The 24,703-nt window shown below is 44.8% G+C and overlaps 1 protein-coding gene across 1 annotated transcript in view; it reads left to right on the top strand.

Moving 5' to 3' along the window:
- Positions 1-24,703, top strand: part of LOC311149309 (breast cancer anti-estrogen resistance protein 3-like) — a 61,506-nt gene that overhangs the window by 11,169 nt on the left and 25,634 nt on the right. The window contains exon 3 of the mRNA XM_084186447.1: positions 5,588-5,630. Coding sequence (XP_084042573.1) covers positions 5,588-5,630 — 43 coding nt within the window. The remainder of the gene's footprint in view (positions 1-5,587; positions 5,631-24,703) is intronic.

The raw sequence follows: 24,703 nt of genomic DNA, 5'->3' as shown, positions 1-24,703 counted from the left end.
CCCCCTGACTGACTGAGACTACTTCACTCTGAAATAGTGTCCCAGCTCAAGTGTCTGCCATGGTAAGCAGGTCAGCTGAGATGTAATCAGTGAGCAGCACATGTTATCACTAGCCTCTCTGCTACTGTCTGTCAGGGCAGGGGGCTGTATCCCTCAGGCCCTGTTGAGTCACTGCACTGCAGCTTCCCTGTGGCCTCCTCTAGATGTTATCTGGGGCTTGGGCCCTCCTCCTCCCCACAGCACCTTGCACTCACTACTGAAACACAACAGCTTGATCTCAGATAACACAGAAAGTGAAGGTAGAAGTTCCACAGCATCAATTCATGTGATTAGCCCAGAAAACTGTGGGCAGAGACACAACAACATATACACAGAGATGGAGTGACGGTAAGCCTTCTGTTTAAGGTGATATAAACCACCCAACACAACAACAAAGATTGTCTCTAGTTGAGATTTATACTCCCAGACAGCCCTGGCTGTGAGTTAGATCCTGTGTGGCAGAGTTTTAAAGTGGCACTCCAGTCTCCTTTTCACCTCATCTAACACCTGATTTACTTAACAAAAAGCACATCTCAATAGGTGGTCCACCAAATCATGACATAGCACAAGTGGGAGGGTGGGCCTTTCATATTTTGTTCTCTATTGCGCCTCTATTGTTCCTCAAGCAAGGGGGGAGGCCAATGACATCATGGATTCCCATCAGACCAACTCCTTGAATGCCCTACATACTCCTTCAAGTATGCAGTTGTGTCTTAAAAAAAACACTATTTTGCTCAAAACATTTTTTTTTACCCTTTAGTGTGTGAACTTTACTGTATTTATACTTGGGACATCGCATTTTAACATTAAAAGTAAAATGGCTCAGAGCAACCGAGCAGCACGGGACAGAATGAAACACAGCCCCCTTCTTTAGACACGCTATGGGCAGGCAGACAGAATATGTCTGGGCCTGGGTGGAGGAAGGGGGTTGGGGTGCGAGGGTGTTGTTAATTAGAACTGAAAAGCCTGTGTCCATCCCTTGACATTTGAAGGTTATCTAATATAGGTCTAGTATTTCATCCCCACAAAGCTGGTGAGGTTAGTGAAGGTAAAAACTAGACAAAGGGAAAGAGAATGAATCAGCCACTGGTTTCCATAACAACCTCCATTCTGGCACTATGGGATACACAGTGGAGGTGAAGAGAAGCAACATGGGTAGAGGACTGTCTGGGAAGGAGGGTGGGAGAGATAGTGAGAGAGGGCAGCAGAGGAGAGGTAGAGAGGTACTGAAGAGAGCCATGAGGTGCAGTGTCTTCTTCAGAACATTGCTCATCCTAATATTTATATATATCTTAATTCCATTCTTTTACTTTTAGATTTGTGTGTATTGTTGTGAATTGTTAGATACTACGGCACTGTTGGAGCTAGGAACACAAGCATTTCACTACACCCGCAATAACATCTGCTAAATATGTGTATGTGACCAATAACATTTGATTTGATCTGAACAGAGGATCCTGTGGCATTAAGTACACAGCCCAGAGCCCAGCCGTAGCGTATCCGATTGTGGCTGCTGCTGTAACTCTAGACGCTGATGTGGGGACATGGACAGGGATGAAGGCTAACAGAACACTATAAAATCTTTAGTTCTTAGGGACCCATTCTGCCTGCACTGTGCTGTCTGCTACAGGACAAGACTGCAGCCCCATTGTGTCTATCTTAAGGCCACTGGTTGACTGGTTGTAGCTGGCTAGAGGGGAAATTTCAGGATTACTCTGTTATAAAAAGATAGGTCTGTTATTAACTTCAGATGGGAGGATATGCCACTCTATCCATTTATTTTCATGGAGATTACATTAACGAATTACCACTTCATTTCTGCTCACTGACTGAACTACTTGACTAATTGTTATTCCTTGGATATTGCACATGTTCTAAACAAACCTATGTTTCTTTGTGCTGACCTGTTAGTCTCCCTGACTGTCTGTTGACCCTTGCCCCAGACAGTGCTCCTTCCATCAGCAACACGCTACTTAATCAGGGTTTACTCTGTATCGATGACGCTATCTGGATTGATCCACAAAGTGAGACATTTTTCAGGTGACCCCTGACCTCAGTCTGTCTGTGTGCGTATGTATAAGCCAGATAGTTCCTATAACCCAGGGCCCACTCACTCTGCTCCAGGGAGAGGTAGACAGCTCTGGCTGTGGTATGCCTGCAAATCCTTTACGAGTTGGACTCAGGTTGACTCAGGTTGAGATGGAGAGGAGATTTCAGCCTCGTAGAGGAGATGAAAGGGCTGATTAAAGACGGAGCTGGCCGTGAGCTCAGAATCTAGACTGACTGAGTCTCTCTGTTTGTTCTGTTGAGAAATGGGCTGCTGCTGAGTTTGGACCTGACACCTGTATGGTAACAGGCAAGGCTAGAGAATGGGGAACAGTGGTGAAGGTTAAAAAACAGTGAAGATGTCTGACTGTCAGGGTCAGTTCTGAATAAACCACTCTGATCGAAAACAAAAACATGGAGCTGCAGATGCAGTGTGTACAGGACATTGATAGGACCATGTAGGTAGGCAAATAGACATCCCACACACCACATCTTTTCAAGGAAAGGATTGTTGTATTCCGCCATGCCAAGGCTGTCCTTGGTATCACAGCAGAGATAAGTCATGATGCCGTGATGCCAGGCCTCGATGTTCCCAAGGACGCTTTGAGCTAACCCGACTCCAGGACAAAGATGCTATTGTTATGATGAAATCATGCTGTGGTAGGGTTGGTTAGGTACAGTAAACATTCCATTCCAATATCAAACACAGCCACGGAACAAACATTTACTGTACGCCATCATTTTCAGTGATTGGCTGTGGGACTCACATGCTTCTAAGCCAATCACAGTGTATACACTATAATTCCTGTACGTGTTTGCAGTTCTGTTCATAATGTTCAGTCAGCCCAGACCAGCAGGTGCTGGTTCTGCTTTTAGAAGGCTGCTGCTACTTGTCCTTCTCCCCAGCTGAACCAGCCAGCAGCAGGCTGAGGGACAGCACATGTTTTGTCTGAGGGGACACACACCTGCAGCTACCCTGTAAAATATAGAAAGAGATCCGACTCACCCTGGGCCAATCATTCACGCCCCTTCACCTCCCCAAGTTTTTCCTGTATTCACTATTTCATGGCCAGATTGTCACTCAATGTTGTTTAGGAGGGAATAGTATATGTATGCATTTATTAAGGAAAATGACTTCAATAAGGTGACTTGATTTAAGTTATTTTGTGCCCAGCAGAGCGCTGATGCACTGTACTATACGTGTAGAAGTTGAGGGATTTGCCAATAGAGTCACACTGCCCCTTAAGTCAGTAGTGTGCATGTGCCTTAGGCATCCAGAACAACCTTTGACTCCTCTGTAGGGCTGAAGGAGTGTTGCATGTCAAGTGCCCCTCTCTCTCTCTGTCAGTCAGTCAGAGAAGGGGAGGCTGTGTGCGGAAATCCAATTATAGCCAGGTCGTCTGTGTGTGACCTGCCCTGTCCTTGTCCTTGGCTTGACTGAGCTCCATTTGAACTTGAGGTTTGGGGAAAGTCAGTGGTTGAGCAGGGTACACATTTCCTCTCAGAGACACGATGCAGCTGTGGTTTGGCTGACACTCAACCGGTTGGAGGGATAGGCTCTTTGGTTGGCCTGCGGCCTCGCTCGTCCTCTTTCTGTGAGAAAGGATAAAATCTCCATTATGCCTCCCAACACCTCTGTTCTCTACCCTCTAGGACCTGGGAGGTTGGGGATATACTGTATGTCCTGAATGATACCACCGTACTGTGAACTGTATGATACCACCGTACTGTGAACTGTATGATACCACCGTACTGTGAACTGTATGATACCACCGTACTGTGAACTGTATGATACCACCGTACTGTGAACTGTATGATACCACCGTCCTGTGAACTGTATGATACCACCGTACCGTGAACTGTATGATACCACCGTACCATGAACGGATTGTGATGTTACCTAACACTGTAGCTGTAGGTGTTGAGTAACAAGGCCAGCTCTTTATTCCGATGCGGAGGGAGCGACTTCAGAGCTAAACCAGCCAGCGCAGCAGCCTGCCTGTGTTGTGTTCCTCTGAGGGAGCGTGACATACAACCACCCACTCACCTTGCTGAAAGAGAAGCCAGGTTACTGTGTAGGCTGACATGAAAGAATAGGCAGAGGAGAGAAAGTTCAGCTCTCCCCACAGTGAGTAGACGAGATGCGGTCGTACAGATTCTAAATGGAGAAAGAGCTGAGAGGAGCTGTTTAAGAACTAGTGGCCGGCGCTGAACTTCTTAGAATGCAGCAAACATACTCTTTTCAGTTGACTTTACTCGCCACCGTATTTCCTGCTGCATTCACACCTTTTTCAGAAAATTAGGGAGAAAAGGAAAGACCAAGGGCCGTCAAAGTAGTCCGGTGAGTTATTTTTACATTGTAATCTTACTGTAAATTCTTTAGTTTGGATACTCGCTCGCTTAGTCAACATTTTGTATGGATTAAGGGGCAACATTCCACAGTTTTCTACTCCACAGAGGCTCTTAAATAAGATGTTTGTGTTTTTTCCCCTTCACAATCTCTATGGGAAAAGTGGTGAAAGGCTCAAGGAATTATTTCCCCTCTTGACTGACTGTAAGGCCTCTGCATCAAGGCTTTGGATTCAACTACTCTTAAACACACAAAAAAACAGAATATTGGAGAAAAAAGTAGAGTAGAGAGACAGAGACAGAGACAGAGACAGACAGAAACAGACACAGAGACAGAGACAGACAGATACAGACACAGAGACAGAGACAGGCAGAGGCAGAGGCAGAAAGAGTCAGAAGCAGAGACAGAGGCAGAGAGAGACAGAGGCAGAGACAGAGACAGAGGCAGAGGCAGAGGCAGAGGCAGAGAGAGACAGAGGCAGAGGCAGAGACAGAGACAGAGACAGAGACAGGCAGAGGCAGAGGCAGAAAGAGTCAGAAGCAGAGGCAGAGAGAGACAGAGGCAGAGGCAGAGGCAGAGGCAGAGGCAGAGGCAGAGGCAGAGACAGAGGCAGAGGCAGAGGCAAAGAGAGGCAGAACTCAAATAAACTTAATGTTTAGCAGAACTCTGAGGATGCATCTTGTCCTCCTCAGGAATTTGAAATTAACTCCTCTCAGCCTTTAGAAGTTATTTCCTCTCAAAATACATTTTGGACATCTCAAGTTGGTTCTGAGAATTTAGGGAGGACTAGCCCTGCTAATGACAGGGACAGTTTAAACCCCATTTTCTCATCTAATGTAACAGAGACAGGACTAATGTGGGAGTTTCTCTTACCCCTCTGTGAATTTGCCACTGAGGTCAGAAGAAGGGGACACATGTGGCTGTGACTTGTGTGGGGGGTGGTTGGGTAGACAAGTGGGTGGGGGGAGGCAGGTGGTGTCTGAGCATGCCACTCCTGTCAGAGAGGAGGTCGAATCTCAGTCAGCAGCCAGGGTAGTAGCAGCAGCAGCTCTGCAGACACAACACAGCACAGGGAGGGAGTGGATGGGACCAGCAGCAGCCAGTAGGAATGTGTTCACTCAACAGAACCCTGTCTCTGTCTCTGTTCCCCAGGGACCCCAGCAGCAGCATGGATCCCACCATGGAGTATGTCAAGGTAGGAACCCAGTCAACCATTATACTGCTGGCTGAGACACAGGGCTCAACAGGTGTCACTATTGTTTTGTTATCTCACTTTAAGCGGTCAAAAATATTTAGGTTTGATTCAACACTGATCTGAATGGTGTTTTAGTCAGGAATGGCAATACCAGTCATACAGGTTTAAGTTTTCTACCAGACAACAAATACTGTAAGGATATAGTTCAGCTTTTTGAAGTTGATATGAAACTAATTCCTACAAAACAGTTTAGACTAGTTTTGTAACTCTGAGGTCAGTGAAATAGGGCAAGAATGCTAGTAGCTCTCAGGGACCTCTGACACAAGATGTTGATCTGACATCAAGGATATGAAGTGATCTTAGTTTATTTTTCCAGGATTTTAAAGAGATAGAAAGAAAGATTAATAGACAGTAAATATGTACCGTATATATGGAGAAGACATTATGTGTGTACAGTACGTGTGTGTGTATGTGTACATCAGTGGAGGCTCCTCAGAGGAAGAAGGGGAGAACCATCCTCCTCAGGGAATTTCATACAAATAAAAATGGTCAAACATTGAAAAGGTTATCCTTTTTAGATAAAACTGTACTAAATACAGTGGGGGAAAAAAGTATTTAGTCAGCTTCCAATTGTGCAAGTTCTCCCACTTAAAAAGATGAGAGAGGTCTGTAATTTTCATCATAGGTACACGTCAACTATGACAGACAAATTGAGAAAAAAAATCCAGAAAATCACATTGTAGGATTTTTTATGAATTTCTTTGCAAATTATGGTGGAAAATAAGTATTTGGTCACCTACAAACAAGCAAGATTTCTGGCTCTCACAGACCTATAACTTCTTCTTTAAGAGGCTCCTCTGTCCTTCACTCGTTACCTGTATTAATGGCACCTGTTTGAACTTGTTATCAGTATAAAAGACACCTGTCCACAACCTCAAACAGTCACACTCCAAACTCCACTATGGCCAAGACCAAAGAGCTGTCAAAGGACACCAGAAACAAAATTGTAGACCTGCACCAGGCTGGGAAGACTGAATCTGCAATAGGTAAGCAGCTTGGTTTGAAGAAATCAACTGTGGGAGCAATTATTAGGAAATGGAAGACATACAAGACCACTGATAATCTCCCTCGATCTGGGGCTCCACGCAAGATCTCACCCAGTGGGGTCAAAATGATCACAAGAACGGTGAGCAAAAATCACAGAACCACACGGGGGGACCTAGTGAATGACCTGCAGAGAGCTGGGACCAAAGTAACAAAGCCTACCATCAGTAACACACAACGCCGCCAGGGACTCAAATCCTGCAGTGCCAGATGTGTCCCCCTGCTTAAGCCAGTACATGTCCAGGCCCGTCTGAAGTTTGCTAGAGTGCATTTGTATGATCCAGAAGAGGATTGGGAGAATGTCATATGGTCAGATGAAACCAAAATAGAACTTTTTGGTAAAAACTCAACTCGTCGTGTTTGGAGGACAAAGAATGCTGAGTTGCATCCAAAGAACACCATACCTACTGTGAAGCATGGGGGTGGAAACATCATGCTTTGGGGCTGTTTTTCTGCAAAGGGACCAGGACGACTGATCCGTGTAAAGGAAAGAATGAATGGGGCCATGTATCGTGAGATTTTGAGTGAAAACCTCCTTCCATCAGCAAGGGCATTGAAGATGAAACGTGGCTGGGTCTTTCAGCATGACAATGATCCCAAACACACCGCCCGGGCAACGAAGGAGTGGCTTCGTAAGAAGCATTTCAAGGTCCTGGAGTGGCCTAGCCAGTCTCCAGATCTCAACCCCATAGAAAATCTTTGGAGGGAGTTGAAAGTCTGTGTTGCCCAGCGACAGCCCCAAAACATCACTGCTCTAGAGGAGATCTGCATGGAGGAATGGGCCAAAATACCAGCAACAGTGTGTGAAAACCTTGTGAAGACTTACAGAAAACGTTTGACCTGTGTCATTGCCAACAAAGGGTATATAACAAAGTATTGAGAAACTTTTGTTATTGACCAAATACTTATGTTCCACCATAATTTGCAAATAAATTCATAAAAAATCCTACAATGTGATTTTCTGGATTTTTTTTCTCATTTTGTCTGTCATAGTTGATGTGTACCTATGATGAAAATTACAGGCCTCTCTCATTTTTTTAAGTGGGAGAACTTGCACAATTGGTGGCTGACTAAATACTTTTTTTCCCCACTGTATATTCACGTCACCAAATAATTGATTAAAACACACAATGAAGGTCTACAGTAGCCTCAACAGCACTCTGTAGGGGAGCACCATGGTATAGCCGGAGGACAGCTAGCTTCCGTCCTCCTCTTGGTACATTGACTTCAATACAAAACCTAGGAGGCTCTTGGTTCTCACCCCCTTCCAGAGCTCTTGCAGCATGAACTGACATGTTGTCCACCCAATCAAAGGATCAGAGAATGAATCTAGTACTGAAAACATAAGCTACAGCTAGCTAGCACTGCATAAAGTGTGGTGAGTAGTTGACTCAAAGAGAGAAAGACAATAGTTGAACAGTTTTCAACAAATTAATTTCTTCAAAAATGAAGGAGAAGCAAGAGAATGGAAAATGAATGACAGTCATCCAACACGCTGTTATAGAAATAAGGCCATGCTCATGAGAAGAAAAAAAATTATCCTCCCTCATCATAAACAGCACTGACCGCCACTGGTGTACATGTGTACTGTACGTGTGTGTGTTCCTGTGTTTGAGGTATAAGGTCTGATGATGTCATATTTTGTAATGCACTATTCTTTCGACAAGAGGTTTTACTTTTTGTTCTCCAGCAGACAGGTTGAGCATTCAGTTCATAAAGTTTAGCTGTGTAACAGTGTCCTCTTCAAGCTTTGTTTCCTGTGTAGACATCATCCAATATACCCATTGGTTAATGGCAGAGAGAAAGGGGCATTTGTTTGAAAAGGAGTGAAGATCCTGACATAGCCCTCATAAGCTCTCAACTATTATCGCAACACCACATGAAAACAGTAGGCAGACAGGAGATTGTGATCACTAGATTAGTTATGTTTTGTCTCAGAAGGAGCCACACTGTACTCATCTGTAGTTAAGGAGGTGAGTAACTTCAGTGGAGTAATGTCTCTTTGGTTAAAAAGTAGCAGAGACCACTTGGGGTAGAAAGGAGTGGCTCTTAGATGTAAACGATGTGGAACAATGTTCAATTTCCACCAAGAAGAGAGACATTTCTCTTTAGACTTTTTTGAAATCTAGTGCTCTAAAAGTTTTTTGTATAGTACATGTTTAATAGCTAAGTAACAGATGTTGGCTCTAGCTATAATTCCTATTTATGTAAGGTTGCAGTGAGCATAGATAATTCTACTCTCTCTAAGGCTGGAGGCTGTCAAAAAGCCTCATAAGGAAAAGGATGAGTGAGCGGAGGAAATGTCCTCAGTCTAGTACACTAATCTAATTTCTCTCCAGGCTATGAGGCACTTTGTCTCAGAAGTAGGTCATTGCATCGACCAAATCATATTTCCCATTACCTTCACCTGTGTCCCTGCACACTGTGATTGGGCTTGAGTGGTGACTGAGGCCTGTGTGTTCTGATACCACACAACCATCTCTCTCACACGCCTGACATTTCTCTCTCTCCCTCTCTCTTTCGCTCAGTCACACACATGCTCATTCACCCACTCCTTCAATCTTTCCCTCACCCACTTTCTCAGTCTGTCGCTCTTACCCTGGGCTGCTTGCCTCATGCGATAGGATGCTCTCAGTTCAGTGTGAAAAGCAAACCCAGTGGTTCCTCACATGCAGGTCAGGAGAGCAAACCAAGCAGCTCTCCCATCAGGTGCCATGGCAGCCTTTCATGAACACACACACACCGCTCTGCTACCTCAATAAGGTAGTAGGCAATGTTCCCTATAAACTGCGCAAGCTCCCCTTGGACAGATTAAATATCAGCCCGCGCAGAGATGCACGAGATTGAACTTCACTTTCTAGAGTTTTCCCCTTTAGTTAGCACTATCAACATTTAGCTCTACTGTGGGAATTGTGCCACATTTGTTCATATTCTTTCCTAGTTAGCGAGTTATTAGCCCAGTTATAGCAAATTTCTGGTTGCATCCTACAAGAGCATAAAATGTGTGCATTTCTAGTCATCTTTGGAAGCAAGTCAGGTAAAGAGGTTTTTTTATGTGTTAAAGGGGCAGTGTTGTATTTTGAGACGGTCTTGAATAAGCTAAGTAGCCAATAGGCAGAGGGTAGCATAATTTGTCTGATTCTCTGTAATAATGGTGTGGGAATAATAATTAATTTTATTTTGTAAAGTAGTTTCTTGCATCAAACATCACAACATTTTCAGTCACATCCTTGTCTGAAAGACAAGTGGATAAACAGGTTAATGTCAAGGCCTGAATGTTTTTTTCAAAAGACTCATGGAATGTTGGCCTACATTGAACAGCTGTTGAATTGTTATGGGATGCATTTTTCTCCATTGTTTTTGATGGTATGCCACTCTGGTAGGCCTACATTATGATCAAATAGCCACAGTAGCCGACTTGGCCACTGTTAAAACTGTAACTTAAAGCGGGTACAGCCTCAATGTTCACAGTAAACGTACACCGGAAGTTGCACAATGTTCAAGTTTGCGCTCAGCAGACCTGAAATTTGCTCAGTGCCAAAGTAAATAAGAGGGAACATTGGTAGTAGGTAGTCCTAACCACTACTCAGGGCACTGGCTCAACATGCCTTAGAATGAGAAAGTGGCCCAAATCAGAAACACTCAGTTCTTCAGTCCATTGTTATCTACCCTTTATGTCAAATATTAATTCTCTCACTACCATCTCCATTCATTCATGCTCATTCAGTCACCTCAACATGTTGGAACAGGCGACCACGTCTTCCCTCATTATTAATTGTGATGTTGGAGAGTGCTGCCAGCCTTGTCTGACTCAGGTTGATGACAGAAAGTGTTATATGAGGATGAACGATCCCAAACGCTGTGACATCAGAGCCCTGTCCTCACCTCAGCTCACCTCACAGGGATTACACCGATGGGGGTGCAACTGAGACCATGCAGGGCCTCATTCTTAGGCATATGTCATCTATGCTAGGCACGTACACGCATGCACATCTAATCGCACGTACACTAACAAACATTTGCACACCCACACACAAACAAACTCTGTGGTGAGTTTCACCAGATTCAAGGTGGTAGTGTAGAGTTACTCCTGTGGTGTTTAACCAACACTAGAGAGGCCTGACGAAGCACAGCCCGCCTCCCACAGACTCATCCCACTGTGTTATTCTGGGCAGCCACAGAGCAGGAGGATTTCCATATCGGAAAGCCCAGAGGACAATAGGTGTACAGCAGACTGGAGCTCCTCCTGTTATTATCTCTCCCATTGTTTTGGTGGGAGATCCAGCTGCTGTGTGTGGAGCCTTGCTGCTCAACTGCACTGTCTGGCCCAGGCCTTACATAACACCCATGATACTTTTTCCACTGTTACTGTAAGCTCCACATAGCCGCTCCACAGCCCATCCAGGTGTATTTGTTTTTCCACCCAGCTGGGCCTTAAATTAACAAGCTATTGAAGCAACAATGAATGTTTGCCACACATGAACAGGAAACATCAAAGGCTGATGTGCCGAAGTAATTTCCTGTGGGTAGGTGACCTGTGTTGCAACACGGAGCTGGTCAGGGTAATGCCCACAATCCCACTGCAACCAACCACTGGGATAGTGTTTTAGATGGGTGGACTATAGAGACAATACAACAGAATGACTGAATGCATCTACAGTGTAGCTGGAAACTGTTCCTTGTGAAAGTCTTGTTTTGCCTCCGATTTCACATGGCTACTATCTTCAAAGCCAATCTAGAAGGCGGGAGAGTGGAAATTGTTCAAGAAGGACTCAATGCCTAAAAATACCCCTCTTTTTCCTGGGTGGAGCCGAACTTCTCCCTCTGGGAGTGTGTGGTGTTTATGAGAAACAGGTTTTAAATCATGGTCATGCAATGCGACTCTACATGGATTAGATTGAGACTTAGTGTAAGAGTGACTCAGAGATACAGTCACAAAGAGAAAATGGTGTCAGATGAGGACAGAGGGCCAGGACCAGAGACACTTGCTACTCCAGTAGACTCCTCAGTTCAACGTCTAGTTTTGATTTACATTTGATTGAGTTGTCAACTAACGTGAAATCAACCAAAAATGTCACCATGTCATTGGATTTAGGTTAAAAGTTGTGTGAAAAAAATACAAAATGGCCTAACGTTGATGACTTTTTGCAAATCCAATGAGTTTTCCACGTTGATTCAACGTCATCGCATTGATTCTTTTGGTTGAAATGACGTAGAAATAATAAAATCAAATCACATTTTATTTGCCACATGCGCCGAATACAACAGGTGTAGACATTACTGTGAAATGCTTACTTACAGCCCTTAACCAACAATGCATTTATTTTTAAATAAAAAAGTTAAATAAAACAACAACAACAAAAAAGTGTTGAGAAAAAAAGAGCAGAAGTAAAATAAAATAACAGTAGGGAGGCTATATACAGGGGGGTACAGGTGCAGAGTCAATGTGTGGGGGCACCGGCTAGTTGAGGTAGTTGAGGTAATATGTAGATGTGGGTAGAGTTAAAGTGACTATGCATTAATAATTAACAGAGTAGCAGCAGCATAAAAAGATGGGGTGGGGGTGGGGGTGGGGGGGCAGTGCAAATAGTCTGGGTAGCCATGATTAGCTGTTCAGGAGTCTTATGGCTTTGGGGTAGAAGCTGTTGAGAAGCCTTTTGGACCTAGACTTGGCGCTTCGGTACTGCTTGCCATGCGGTAGCAGAGAGAACAGTCTATGACTAGGGTGGCTGGAGTCTTTGACAATTTTTTGGGCCTTCCTCTGATACCACCTGGTATAGAGGTCCTGGATGGCAGGAAGCTTGGCCCCAGTGATGCACTGGGCCGTACACACTACCCTCTGTAGTGCCTTGCGGTCGGAGGCCGAGCAGTTGCCATACCAGGCAGTGTTGCAACCAGTCAGGATGCTCTCGATGGTGCAGCTGTATAACTTTTTGAGGATCTGAGGACCCATGCCAAATCTTTTCAGTCTCCTTTCCAGTCTGAGGGGGAATAGGCTTTGTCGTGCCCTCTTCACGACTGTCTTGGTGTGTTTGGACCATGATAGTTTGTTGGTGATGTGGACACCAAGGAACTTGAAGCTCTCAACCTGTTCCACTACAGCCCCGTCGATGAGAATGGGGGCGTGCTCAGTCCTCTTTTAACGTTGATTCAACCAGTTTTTGCCCAGTGGCTGGAGTGTAGAAGAGAAAGAGGGGTAGAGAGTGAAAGACTGATTGAGAGTGAGAGAGTGAGATAGACAGAGAAGAATGGAAAGAGAGAGCACGAGAGAGAAAGAAGAAGAGAGAGAGGAAGAACAGGAGGAGAAGAAAGACAGGATGGAGAATATCATGCCTAGTGGATTGTTTGACCTGTTGGTCTCCCCGGGCCCCTGATGAAGGGAGTTCTTTGCTTCTTTTAACACAGCCTCTCTCTCTCTCCTCTTAGAGCCTGCTGAACAGTAAGCAGCTAACTGCTTATGAAAGAGCTTTAAGGGGAACAATGGCTCTCTGTGCCTCCTGTGAGATCTCCAGCCCTCGCTAAACACCAGATGAAGACCGTTTTGGCACTCCGTGTGGCCTGCACAGTACAGAACAGCACGCACAGCCTGCAGAAATACATACTATTTGTGACAGGCAGGGTGAGATCTGACTGTCTGACTACTCACCAGACTAGACAGCCTGTATGTGGGATTGCCGTCCTATTATCTTCATCAATACCAAGTAAATTAATTTGCCCAGTACATAAAACGTTTTCTACTGCAAGGTCAAAGACTGGGGAGTTGAAGTGATATTGCTGTAGATCAGGAGAATAGTGTTGAGTTCAGAGAAATAGCCAGCAGTGTCAATTTCCCAGGGGTTAGAGAGATTGACTTGGCAATTTGAAGAAAATAATTGCCAGAACTGCAAAGACATTGTAAGTTTGGATTTCTGACAATACTTCTAAATAGGAACATGGGAGCACATAGCTCCTCTGGACTGATTTCATCTGCATAAATTAGTTGCTCATTTCACCCAACTCTCCAAGCCCCACTCATACATAATGTGTACATGGTGTGGCTAGAATATGCAGCACAGGTGTGATTGAGACGGACACAGACTGTATATAACAGTTAGCTGCTCCCGGTTAGAGGCAGATGCCAGCAGGTTTATGAGGATGGGATCCATAAAACCCAAGTACCAGTGACAGTGATCCCCTCAGGATAGTTCCATCATCTACCTCAGGCAAATGGCTGTCCTTCATCTCTCCCTGTTGCTCCTACCTACAGTGGGCCTACCTACTGTACCTGGCTGTATCCTAGACGAGTTACAACTAAGTTCTACCCTTCAGCAGGGTCATGGGCTGCGTTTACACAGGCAGTCCAATTCTGATCATTTTTTCAATCAGATCAGCTCTTTTTGTCAATAATTGGGCAGGTAGCTTAGTGGTTAAGAGCGTTGTGCCAGTAACCGAAAGGTCGCTGGTTCTAATCCCCGAGCCGACAAGGTGAAAAATCTGTCGATGTGCCCTTGAGCAAGGCACTTAACCCTAACTGCTCCTGTAAGTCATTCTGGATAAGAGTGTCTGCTAAATGACTAAAATGTAAATGTAAGATCCGATTTGGGCTGCCTGTGTAAATGCAGCCATGGAGTCCACAGTTCATTCTACCACAATGGAAGAGAAATGGCACTCTCTAGTGGTTTGATGGAAGTACTACAGTATAATTTAATACACAGCAGAACAGCTGGACAGACAGGATTGAAGTGCACCCACTTATAATACCAGTCAATCTCTTGATAGTCTGTTGTTATCTTTTTATTTTCAGCAGTTGAATCAAAAGACGTGCCAATATGCTTTCCAGGGAAATTGTATTTGTGTTATCCATTGTAGTTTCCCAAAGTCTAAAGGACAGACAGACATTACACACAGTTTCTAGATCTTTTAGAAATGACCAAGAGAAAAATGTTGATGTTGTATGTGATGCGCCTTAATAGCACACTTGGCACTGATCAATACTGCTCTGTGGTTCTGTGCCAGCATTAGTGTTGTATGTCTCACGTTTCATCACGGCATTGTCATCATCAGTGTCACTGACACGCTAAAGGCATTCTGATTAATTAATCACATACTGATGCTTGGGCGCACACTTCCATCTGGCTCTATATCCACCTGGCTCTATATCCGTCTGGCTCTACTTCCATCTGGCTCTACTTCCATCTGGCTCTATATCCATCTGGCTCTATGCCCGTGCCCAAGAATGGGAAAGTAACTGAACTGAATGACTACCGACCCGTAGCACTCACTTCCGTCATCATGAAGTGCTTAGAGAGGCTAGTCAAAGACTACATCACCTCCTCCCTCCCTGACACACTCAACCCTCTCCAATTCACCGACGGCCCTGACAGATCCACGGACGACGCAATCGCCATTGCACTGCACACTGCTGTCAACGACCTGGACAAGAGGAATCCATATGTGAGGATGCTGTTCATCGCCTACAGCTCGACCTTCAATACCATAGTGCCCTCTAAGCTCACCACAAAGCTCATAGCCCTGAGACTGAACTCCTGAAGGGCCGAGGTGTTGAAGTAGGCACCATTACCTCCTCCACACTGATCCTCAACATGGGGGCCTCACAAGGGTGCGTCCTCAGTCCCCTCCTGTACTCCCTGTATACCCACGACTGCGTGGCCTCACACAGTTCCAACACCATCATCAAGTTTGCTGACGACGGGACAGTCGTAGGCCTGATTACCAACAATGACGAGATGGCCTACATGGAGGAGGTAGGTACTCTGACAGTGTGGTGCCAAGTGAAAAACCTCTCCCTCAACATCAGCAAAACAAAGGAGCTGATTGTGGACTTCAGGAGGAACCAGGCTGGACACGCCCCCATCCTCATCAATGGGTCCACGGTGGAGATGGTCAAAAACGTCAAGTTCTCGGTGTACACATCTCAGAGGAGCTGAAATGGCCAAACCACACAGACACCGTGGTGAAGAAGGCACGACAGCGATTCTTCAACTTCTGGAGGCTGAAGAAATTTGGCCTGTCTCCGAGGGCCCTCACAGTGTTCTAAAGGAGCACCATCGAGAGCATACTGTCACGCTGCATCACAGCCTGGTACAGCAACTCCACCGCCACTGACCACAAGGCGCTACAGAGGGTGGTACGCTCAGTGAAAGCACCATTGGGTGCACACTGCCTGCCCTCCAGGACACCTATAACACCAGGTGTTGCAGGAAGGTCAAGAAGATCATCAGGGACCTCAGCCACCCGAGCCACGGCCTGTTCTCCCCGCTTCAATCACGCGGGCAGTACAGGAGCATCATGGCTAAAACTAACAGACTGGCCAATAGCTTTTACCCCCAGACCATCAGGCTGCTGAATAGCCACCACTAGTCAGCTACCTGCTCCTCCTGCCCCCCCGGACTTCCTAGAGTTGTGTTCCTCATCCTACATCCTCATCCACTGTTTGTTTGCGGTTGTATTTGTGCTGTTGCCAGTGTCTTCTGTCTGTGTTGTCCACATCAACTATGACAGACAAAATGAGAAAAAAAAATCCAGAAAATCACATTGTAGGATTTTTAATGAATTTATTTGCAAATTATGGTGGAAAATAAGTATTTGGTCAATAACAAAAGTTTCTCAATACTTTGTTATATACCCTTTGTTGGCAATGACACAGGTCAAACGTTTTCTGTAAGTCTTCACAAGGTTTTCACACACTGTTGCTGGTATTTTGGCCCATTCCTCCATGCAGATCTCCTCTAGAGCAGTGATGTTTTGGGGCTGTCGCTGGGCAACACGGACTTTCAACTCCCTCCAAAGATTTTCTATGGGGTTGAGATCTGGAGACTGGCTAGGCCACTCCAGGACCTTGAAATGCTTCTTACGAAGCCACTCCTTCGTTGCCCGGGCGGTGTGTTTGGGATCAGCCACGTTTCATCTTCAATGCCCTTGCTGATGGAAGGAGGTTTTCACTCAAAATCTCACGATACATGGCCCCATTCATTCTTTCCTTTACACGGATCAGTCGTCCTGGTCCCTTTGCAGAAAAACAGCCCCAAAGCATGATGTTTCCTTCCACCCCCATGCTTCACAGTAGGTATGGTGTTCTTTGGATGCAACTCAGCATTCTTTGTCCTCCAAACACGACGAGTTGAGTTTTTACCAAAAAGTTCTATTTTGGTTTCATCTGACCATATGACATTCTCCCAATCCTCTTCTGGATCATCCAAATGCACTCTAGCAAACTTCAGACGGGCCTGGACATGTACTGGCTTAAGCAGGGGGACACGTCTGGCACTGCAGGATTTGAGTCCCTGGCGGCGTAGTGTGTTACTGATGGTAGGCTTTGTTACTTTGGTCCCAGCTCTCTGCAGGTCATTCACTAGGTCCCCCCGTGTGGTTCTGGGATTTTTGCTCACCGTTCTTGTGATCATTTTGACCCCACGGGGTGAGATCTTGCGTGGAGCCCCAGATCGAGGGAGATTATCAGTGGTCTTGTATGTCTTCCATTTCCTAATAATTGCTCCCACAGTTGATTTCTTCAAACCAAGCTGCTTACCTATTGCAGATTCAGTCTTCCCAGCCTGGTGCAGGTCTACAATTTTGTTTCTGGTGTGCTTTGACAGCTCTTTGGTCTTGGCCATAGTGGAGTTTGGAGTGTGACTGTTTGAGGTTGTGGACAGGTGTCTTTTATACTGATAACAAGTTCAAACAGGTGCCATTAATACAGGTAACGAGTGGAGGACAGAGGAGCCTCTTAAAGAAGAAGTTACAGGTCTGTGAGAGCCAGAAATCTTTCTTGTTTGTAGGTGACCAAATACTTATTTTCCACCATAATTTGCAAATAAATTCATTAAAAATCCTACAATGTGATTTTCTGGAAAAAGAATTCTCAATTTGTCTGTCATAGTTGACGTGTACCTATGATGAAAATTACAGGCCTCTCTCATCTTTTTAAGTGGGAGAACTTGCACAATTGGTGACTGACTAAATACTTTTTTTCCCCACTGTAAATGTGTGTATTTTGGGGGGGTACTTTTCTTAAAGCTGGTGATTTGAAGCTTGTGAAATCTCTCTAACAGGTCCCTCTCTTTCCCAGGGGCAGGCAGTCTTCTGGGGCTTTATTGAGTGCAATTAGCTTGTTTGGTGTGTTTCCTGCAGGAAAGCATTTCTGCACTGGGTAGAGAGGAGGGAGTGCCAGCCTGCCTTCCCTAATGTCTTTGTTTACACTTTATGAGCGTTTTGGAGGCAGATGAATGGAACCCAGCCGATAGATAGCCAACTGTTTGCATTTCTTAATGGCTCTTGGGTAATTACACTCCCACACTCATTGGACCTCCTGACCCTTTCCCAGTGCGGTTACAACGGGCTGATTTGGTGGACTTGGTGTTTGAGTTTTTTGTTCTTGCAACAGTTTTATGAATGGTGCAAGACAGAGATGACCACTTAAAACTATTATACAACATGAAAACAAAGCACATGGATTACTGATTTGTCTTCTAGAGCCCCAGGTGTGCTCCAGAGGCATCTTGGAGATAGATGGAGTAGAAGAACATGCTTAATAGAGTATTCACTTTACATAGTTTCAAAATGGCAGATTTCCTTCTTTTTAGAAAATGTGTAAATGGAGCAGCAGTATGCATTGCAGTCATTCACTGTCACACATCTGCATCATTAGTCAGTCAGTTCTCACTTCCCCTCTCCTGTAGTTGGACCTTATCTCTGATTCATAGGTCTGAAGCAAGCCAGTCCTGTGAGGCTGTATCTGCTGATTGCTATGGTATATTTTCATCCGTTTAGCAATCTGGCTTTTTTCCACATGCCTGTAATAGGCCATAAGTTTCCCTAAAGCTTTTTCAACGGACAAGTGAATTAAGCAGGATTTTACTGTTCACACATTAGGATCTCTGCTGATATCATGGTATTGGAGGTCCAACCAAACATTCCATGAACAGCTGAGAGCCCAAGCTAATGAAATGTGGTTGGTCAATTCCTGTAGTTGTTGGAGTGGTTGACATTCCACTCTGTTGGCATTACTTAGGCAGTTGACAAAAAGTGGTCCTGTGTCAAATCAAATCAAATCAAATGTTATTTGTCACATGCGCCGAATACAACAGATGGAGACTTTACTGTGAAATGCTTACTTACGAGCCCCTTCCCAACAATGCAGAGTTAAAAAGTATGAAAATGTGCTAATAAAAATAGAAAATAGTAACAACAAATAACAATAACGAAGCTACTGTATATATGTACAAGGAGTACCGGTACTGAGTCAATGTGCCGGGGTACGAGGTAATTGAGGCAATATGTACATGTATGTAGGGGTAAAAGTGACTAGGCAATCAGGATAGATAATAAACAGAGCAGCTGCAGCGTATGTGAAGTGTGAATGTGTGTGTGTGTGCCGATAATATACGTGTGTGTGTGTGTGTGTGTGTGTGTGTGTGTGTGTGTGTGTGTGTGTGTGTGTGTGTGTGTGTGTGTGTGTGTGCGTATGTATATGTAGTGTTTGTGTGAGTGTGTGTCAGTGTAAGTATGTGTAAGTATGTGTGAATGTGTGGGTAGAGTCCAGTGAGTGTGCTTAGGGTCAGTGTAAGACAGTGCAAAAAAGGGTCAATGCAATAGTCCGGGTAGCCATTTGATTAACTGTGCAGCAGTCTTTGGGGTAGAAGCTTTTGGTCACAGACTTGGAGCTCCGGTACCGCTTGCCATGAGGTAGCAGAGTGAACAGTCTATGACTTGGGTGGCTGGGGTCTTTGACAATTTTCCAGGCCTTCCTCTCACACCGCCTGGTCTAGAGGTCCTGGATGGCAAGGAGCTCGGCCCCAGTGATGTACTGGGTCATACGCACTGCCCTCTGTAGCGCCTGTGTTGCTCAGTTGGTAAGAGCGTTCACATAACGCCAAGGTCGTGGGTTCAATTCCCTGCAGGGATCACATACATAATATGTATGCAGTCACTGCCCTGTAAGTAATTTGGATAAAAGCGCCTGCTAAGTAGAATTGCTTTGAATTAAGAATACAGTCTTCTGGACATACTCAGTTATACTCCAACCATCTCTCCATCTGACTGAAGTTAAGTGGCCTTAGCATTGAAGGACACAGAGAGACATAGCTCTGACCCCAGTGAATATGTATCTTGTCACTCATCACTACTCCTGCTTCCCCCCTTGCTCCACGTCTGTGTACTAATACATTCTGCTCAATGGTTGTTCAGAGAGACTAAATAAATATAGACTAAGAAACAAGATAATTTCGCTATTTCTCTGTTCAACAACACAGATTATGTCTGACCGATTTAGGATTAGATCAAGTATGAATAAAATACCTTCACAGTTCAAAACACCCGTGTGTTAAAAGAACAGAAGAGTCACACATCATGTTTATGGTGGTGGTGTTAATCAGAGCAGCACTGTTGGTAGGATACGGGGCTTCAGAAGAACACACAGGAGCTTCTCCCCCCCCCCCTCCCTCCCTCCCCCCTCTTTCTTTCTCTCCCCTCCCTCTAAACTCAGCCAGGAGTGAGAGGGGGCTGCAGGGGTTAGTCTTGGTAGAGCCAGAGGCAGGAGATGCAGTGTCCTTCCAGCTGGCTCCGATTTCATTCGTGGGAGAGCAAGATCACATGGAGTTTCCACAGCTCCATACATGGAGCTCCGGGACTGCGTGAAGCAGCGTGGAGTAGTGTGTTCACCGTGTAGCGCACAGACAGCAGGGCTGCTTAGACTGAAAAAGAGACTAGAGAGAGCCACAGAGTAAGGTGATGCAATGTTCACCAGATGTGAAGGCTAACTGAGAATCTTTGTGCTTTTTTGATGCCAAGTTTTGTTTTTGAGGCTGTTATTGCGAGTTAACTGAGAGGTGTGAAAGATGTCAGAGAGATGCAACGTTCTGAGTACCTTGACTGCAGCCCTGTGCTGCTTCTACCAGAAGAGCTCCATCATCGGGGCCAAGGTGAGTGACATCATGGCCTACTGTGTGTTCTCATAGTCAGTGTCTTGCATGTTTTGAAACCAGGTAATCTTTACTGCATGCACTGTATTTCCTGGAATTACTTCTGTACTTTAGTGAAAGGAAAATGAATCAAACCTGGAAAAAGGCTTTGTATCGTCCTCTGTAATCTTATTCTAAGCTTTGTTTGGGCAAACAGGCTTAGCCAATGGTAAATTAGATGAATCATCAGTTGCTCCTTTAAAAATAGGCTTTATCCTTGATCCCTTACTGTATCCTGCATATTTGGGTGTGATGAATGTGCCCTCTGTGGGTTGTGTAAGTGCTGAATGTCGTTTTTGGGGGAGCTTAGCTTTCTATCCTATATTGACAAGTTCAGAACTTTAACTTTCTCTCTGTTTTTCTATGCTCTGTGCTGCCTGGCCCATATGTCTGAGTGAAAGCTTTAAATATCCCAGTTAGTCAGTGCTGGTTGTTTTTTTTTCTCCCAGACCAGACGTGCTGTTTAGATATATGACTGTTTTCATTATAGTAAGTGAAGAGGTCCGCCAGACATCCCACTCCATGTGACGACTTACGGGAGTTGGAAAGTGATGCTAAGTGTGTTTGTGATTGTGCTGGTGTTTTTTCTTTATGACATCAGGGGGAATTGTTACTGTGGCATTAAGTGAATTGGATGGTGAGGCTGGAAATAGAGAGACCATACAGTATATATGTCCCAACAGACCATACAGTATATATGTCCCAACAGACCATACAGTATATATGTCCCAACAGACCATACAGTATATATGTCCCAACAGTATTATAGAGAGGCCCTATATCTGTCCCAACAGCGTTTATGGAAGTGACACAGGCATGTAACTCCAGAAGGGGCTAGGGGGTCATGAGATGGACCAAAATACTGACATTATTAATAGCCATTATCAATTATGCCAATTATTTGCGGCTGGCTGAAGAATGACACATACTGTAGGCCTATACTGTACAGTACAGTACTTACAGAGACACTTTGTACTACTGCACACAGTATTTAATACAAATGGTTTGTAAAAATTGTCTTAACAGATAAGCTGCAAATGAGTAAAAGGCTTATAGGAAGTAACTTTTCCCTGGAGGTCTACTGTTCCAAAGCTCATTAGTGTTAACCACAGTGAGATCAGCCCCTCACCCCCAGTCCCCCTCCTCATCTACATCCATACTGGCTCTCACGCTCGTCCATCAGGAAGGGCTATTGATCCCTCCATCCCCATTTATTTCTTTATCCATCGTTCTCTCTCTCTTTTCTTTGGTGACCCTCTCTCATCATCACCCATAGTGGAGAACGGCATGTTTCGTACAAGTCTATGATCCATCTGACTATCATTTTAAGGAAAGATATTTGCCCCAAAAATAGCCCACAGTTTGTTGCTCCTCGAGTCTGGCCGTTTGGACCCAGCAGACCCTAGAGAGTCCGGGAAGTCTGCTAGCTTAGACATGGGCTTTGTTTTGTTTGGCCCAGGCTTAAAATAGCTCCATGTAAACGCCTGGTTCGGACACGCTAGTCTGTGTGTGGGGGTCAGGGGGTAACACAGTGGGCAGTGTTGGGGCTCTGGGCTCTGGTGCATGGGGTCATTGAAGAGGGAGAGAGAGACGGAGAATTATTGCCTGACGACTCACCCTGAATTTAATTCCACTGCTCTGTCGATCGCTACGTACATTCAGTCTGAATCTCCCATCCTAGAAGTTGATAACGTCATCATGTAGGCTGGCTCTGGGACCAATAAGAATGGTCACAATGTGTTCCCATTCTAGAAATTGTATGGGAGTGCGGCAAATCCAGACTCATCGTGAAGAAGAAACGTCAGTTTGGCCGGAGCGATGTGGATGGGTAGCCAAGTAAGGAGAATTACTCTGGGGCCTGTGCTATGTGCTAGCTACTGAAAGACATCTCACAAATTTCCTCTCCATTAAAACAACACCCAAAAGCCCCTTAAGACTTAGCACTATTAAAGGACCCAGGCAGCTCAGCAGCACAGCTGGGAGTGGAGGACAGCCATGTAGATCCAAGGAGCTGTATGCTGAGGGTGCAAACACCACATACACTCTGGAAGGTCAGAGTAGTAGTGCTAAGCAATTAACCAACATTGGTTATTTTTCGGTTTTTAAACAACTAATTGACCGTCTGTTGAATTATTTGAATTCCATTTTGTTCCGTTTTTTTCTGTGAGCTCAATGTGTCGTTTCTGTAGCGATAAATCAGATCAAGGCTGAACTGTGCGATGTAGTAGGGAGTTGTAGTTTCCAACAGGCCAATATTCTACATAATTACCACGTTTTCTGCGCTAAACTAACTACAATTACCATAATCCATTGCGTGCCCGCTTAAACTTGTCCGGTCTGTGTGGAGCAGACATGGAGATTGAGAAGAGAGAACCAGCGATCGAGAGAGATAGAAAGCAGTTGCTTCATGAGCCTGAAAATACATGATGATCTAAGTGATTGATAGTTGGTATTCAGCATTATGCCTTATTTGCTTTGAAGAACTACTAAAATAGTGAATTTGTCAGACAGCATAGGCATCAGCTCTACAGAGATGAGATGATGACTTGGAATGAAATAATAAAGTCATCAAATAAAACAAATATTTTATTCAAGTAATGTAAATAAATTGATGGTTAATAAGTGATAAGCAGTAATGGGCAGTCACTACCATCATGGGACTTTTATTAATAGTTTCATTCTGTGTTGTTACAGCATTCAACCCACATAATGCATAGTGCATTTAATGTCTTTAACATTTTTTTTTTAACCAAAATTGATAACCGTGATTATTCTTTCATAATCAAACCGAAACCGAACCAACCTCAAAAAGCACTAAATCGCTCAGCACTACAGAGTAGTCTCTATTAACATCCTATACTGATGCAATATGCACTTCCCTGTTACACAACACACACTGCACACACACACGAGAACACGCAAGCACACACATGCAAGCGCACACACACAGAGAGGTTTTAAGCTGTGTGTAACAGAATGGCGGTGAGGTACCAAGCGTCATCATGTCAGGACTCAGCAGCCCTCTGGCAGATGCAGCACTAATTGACAGGAGATGTGAGTTGCTGAAACAGCATGGCTGAAGTCCATCCATTACCAGCAGTAGCATCACTACAGACAGGTGTCAATCCATATCATTTACATTTTAGTCATTTAGCAGACGCTCTTATCCAGAGCGACTTACAGTTAGTGTGAGTGCATACATTTTCATACTGGCCCCCCGTGGGAAACGAACCCACAACCCTGGCGTTGCAAGCACCATGCTCTACCAACTGAGCTACATCTCAATCTCTCTATTTATTGCTCTTTCTATCCCTCAGGGGTTTTTCCGTTCTGTACTCCTTAGCTCCCTCCGTTTCAGCCAGGAGGTTTTGCCTCCAGCCCCTCCTTTCCCCGGGGGTTACGCCAGTTCTCTCTGTAGTCCAACTGCTCTGCACTTGAGGAAACACATTAAAGATGACCACCCCAGGTTTCCAGTGATCTGGCCCAGCTGCCTTGGGTCCTAATCCTTTCTGCGTGCCCTTCCTAGGATGCCAGCGATGGGCCTGGGCTGAGTGGAGCGCTGTGGGGGAGGGCGGGGAGTTAAGAGAAAAGCCCCAGGAAGGTGCTGATTTAGCACAGCCAAGGTGGACTCAAAAGCCCACATTCTTCTACTCCATCTAAACAATGAGGTCTTACAAATCGTCACAAATGGCCATAAAACTCTGTGAAGGAAGGCTTTAAGCTTTTAGACAAAGTGACGAATTAGAAGAAGTACCACCGATCAGAACTACGTAGCTTCAGAGAAATTTGGACATTAAAGCAGCAATCAGCAGTTGAAACAATAACAAAGTTACCCCCCCGTTTTGGGAAAAAGCTGAGAGATGGGGCTGGAGAAATGTAGACACTCTCAAATTCATAGACCGAGCTATGGATGCAAGGACTGACCATCCATGATATCAAAATTATAGTTCTAACCATGTTTTGAGGCTAAACAGTCTAGTGTGTGTTCACTTTTTTTTTTTTTTTACAAAC

Source organism: Coregonus lavaretus (genome assembly GCF_964263955.1).
Source record: "Coregonus lavaretus genome assembly, chromosome: 21".
NCBI lineage: Eukaryota > Metazoa > Chordata > Actinopteri > Salmoniformes > Salmonidae > Coregonus > Coregonus lavaretus.
The sequence above is the reverse complement of the archived record's forward strand: the minus strand, read 5'-3'. Positions and strand labels throughout refer to the sequence as shown.